Source organism: Engraulis encrasicolus, chromosome 8, assembly GCF_034702125.1.
Source record: "Engraulis encrasicolus isolate BLACKSEA-1 chromosome 8, IST_EnEncr_1.0, whole genome shotgun sequence".
Taxonomy (NCBI): domain Eukaryota; kingdom Metazoa; phylum Chordata; class Actinopteri; order Clupeiformes; family Engraulidae; genus Engraulis; species Engraulis encrasicolus.
Genome location: NC_085864.1, coordinates 53,102,081 through 53,104,580, shown reverse-complemented (window position 1 = coordinate 53,104,580; position 2,500 = coordinate 53,102,081). Strand labels below are relative to the sequence as shown.

At 55.3% G+C, this 2,500-nt stretch overlaps 1 protein-coding gene across 1 annotated transcript in view; it reads right to left on the bottom strand.

Moving 5' to 3' along the window:
- arhgap35a (Rho GTPase activating protein 35a) overlaps positions 1 to 2,500 on the bottom strand; it is a 201,193-nt gene that overhangs the window by 12,406 nt on the left and 186,287 nt on the right. Inside the window, exons 23-24 of the mRNA XM_063204709.1 lie at positions 1,733 to 2,013; positions 1,369 to 1,651 (exon numbers count right to left, since the gene is read on the bottom strand). Coding sequence (XP_063060779.1) covers positions 1,369 to 1,651; positions 1,733 to 2,013 — 564 coding nt within the window. The remainder of the gene's footprint in view (positions 1 to 1,368; positions 1,652 to 1,732; positions 2,014 to 2,500) is intronic.

Here is a 2,500-nt window from a genome sequence, read left to right as displayed (position 1 = left end):
TCTCCCATCCTGCCTCCTCACCTGGGCAGGTACATTAGGGGGAGGGGGAGGGGTGGTCCCAATACCCCCTCCCCTCCCCCTCCCTCCCTCAAGGCAAAGGGTACAGTTGAAGTCAGGTCACCGCGTCCTTGACCTTGTTACTATCTCCCAATGATGCGTTCCGCCGCTTACAGAGTTCTAATGATGCGTTCCGTTTGAACAGAGTTCCAATGATGCGTTCTGTGTTCCGTTTGCAGAGTTCCAATGAGTTCCGTTTGAACAGAGTTCATATAGTCTGTCACGCTGCAGAGGACCTTGGCTGTTTAAACGCAGGTGTGTGTGTGTGTGTGTGTGTGTGTGTGTGTGTGTGTGTGTGTGTGTGTGTGTGTGTGTGTGTGTGTGTGTGTGTGTGTGTGTGTGTGTGTGCGTGTGCGTGTGTGTGCGCATGTGGGCTTGACTAAGGCAGCAAAGGATATTGGAAAAAAGAAGGCAACTAAAGACAAGCTCATCGGGTCACTGAGAGCTGCAATGCTACAGACAGAGAGTGCGAAGATTACAAGTGTATTTAAGAGGCTGTGTGTGTGTGTGTGTGTGTGTGTGTGTGTGTGTGTGTGTGTGTGTGTGTGTGTGTGTGTGGGCATAGAAGGAGGACAAAGCAAGGATAAAGTGGCTCAAACAAGTGGTAATCTCTTCTTTTTTCTTCTTCTCCTGTTTTCTCTCCATCTCTCTATATCCCTCTATCCATCTCTCCTTCTCTCTGTCTAAATCCCTCTCTCTCTCTCTCTCTCTCTCCCAGTCTACATGTGCCCGTGTGGCCAACAGGATTTAGCTCAAGTGAAGCGAGTTAGGTCCAAAACTAGGGGTGTCCGCACCCCTCCTCTCCGCCTCCCCCTCATCCCTCTCTCTCCCTCGTGTCTCTCTCTCCCTCCTTCCTTCCACCTCTCCCATTACTGTGTGCACTTCGTCCTCTCCTCCTCCTCCTCTTCCTCTATCCTCCTCTTCCTCTACCATTTCAAGAAAATCTCATTAAGTGTTGTCTCTTCCTTTTTACATTCTCTTCTCTCTTTTTTATCTCCATATCCCTCCATTCTCTCTCTCTCCATGTGTTCCGCCATCTTTGTTATATACTTCTCTCTCTTTCCCTCCACCATTCCCTCTCTCTTTCCCTCCATCATTACCTCTCTCTCTCTCTCTCTCCCCTCTCTCCCCTCTCTCTCTCTCTCCCTCTCTCTCTCTCTATCCCTCTCTCCATCCTACAGCATGTGTTGCTCGGTGGGCGTGCTGTGGTGGTGCGGGTGCAGAGGCATCAGGGCTGTGATTGGTGATTGAGGCGTTGGGGGCGGGGAGTGGGGCGGAGACTGCTGCTGTTGCTGTAGCGACTGCTGCTGCTGCTGCTGCTGCTGGAGCTCCTGCTGTCGCTGCATGGCGAAGATCTGATGAGGGGGCGTGAACCCCGGGATCACAGGCGGAGTCAGGGGCGGGAACGAGGAAGTGGAAGTAGTGGCAGTAGAACCGGAACCACCAATCCCTGACGACGACGAGTAGGAAGACCCGACAGAGTAGGCCGATCCGGAACCGACAGAATAGGCCGATCCGGATACAACAGAGTAGGCGGATCCGGATCCGGATCCGGAGCCGTGAGGAGAGGCGGAGCTGGACACGGGAGCCTGGGCTGCAGTGGGAGAACCAGGAAGTCCAGGCACACCCCCTCCCATCATCATCCCCATCCCCATCCCCATTCCCATGCCCATGCCCATCCCCATCCCCATACCGCCGGCCCCGCCCTGGGCCTGGGCTGCAGCCAGGATTGAGGCCCCCATGGTGGTGGAGGATGGGGGCTGGATGTCGCCGGCCAGGGGCTGGTTGTAGAAGAAGAAGGCGCACTGGTGGATGAAGGTCTCCAGGATGGTCTGGTAGGTGCGCGTGGCCGTCAGCGCGTCCATGGTGGTGAAGTCGGGACGCATCAGCGTGGGCCAGAAGCAGATGGACAGGTTCTCACTGGTCATCAGGTTCACGTGGTGCTGCTGGGAGACTCTGGAGAGGAGAGATGTAGAGATGGAGAGAGGGAGGGAGAGAGAGAGAGAGAACAAACGGTTAATGAGGAGGAGAGGGGGAGGAGGAGAGAGAGAGATGGACAGGTTCTCACTCGTCATCGGGTTCACGTGGTGCTGCTGGGACACTCTGAAGAGGAGAGATGGAGAGAACAAAGAGTTAAGGAGGAGGAGGAGAGGAGGGAGAGAGAGAGGGAGAGAGAGAAAGAGGAGAGAGAAGGAGAGAGAAGCAGATGGACAGGTTCTCGCTCGTCATGAGGTTCACGTGGTGCTGCTGGGACACTCTGGATGGAGGGAGCGAGAGGAGGAGGGAGGGAGAGAGAGAGAGAGATGGAGAGAGGGAGGGAGAGAGAGAGAGAGAACAAACGGTTAATGAGGAGGAGAGGGGGAGGAGGAGAGAGAGAGATGGACAGGTTCTCACTCGTCATCAAGTTCACGTGGTGGAGCTGGGACACGCTGATGGGGGGGGG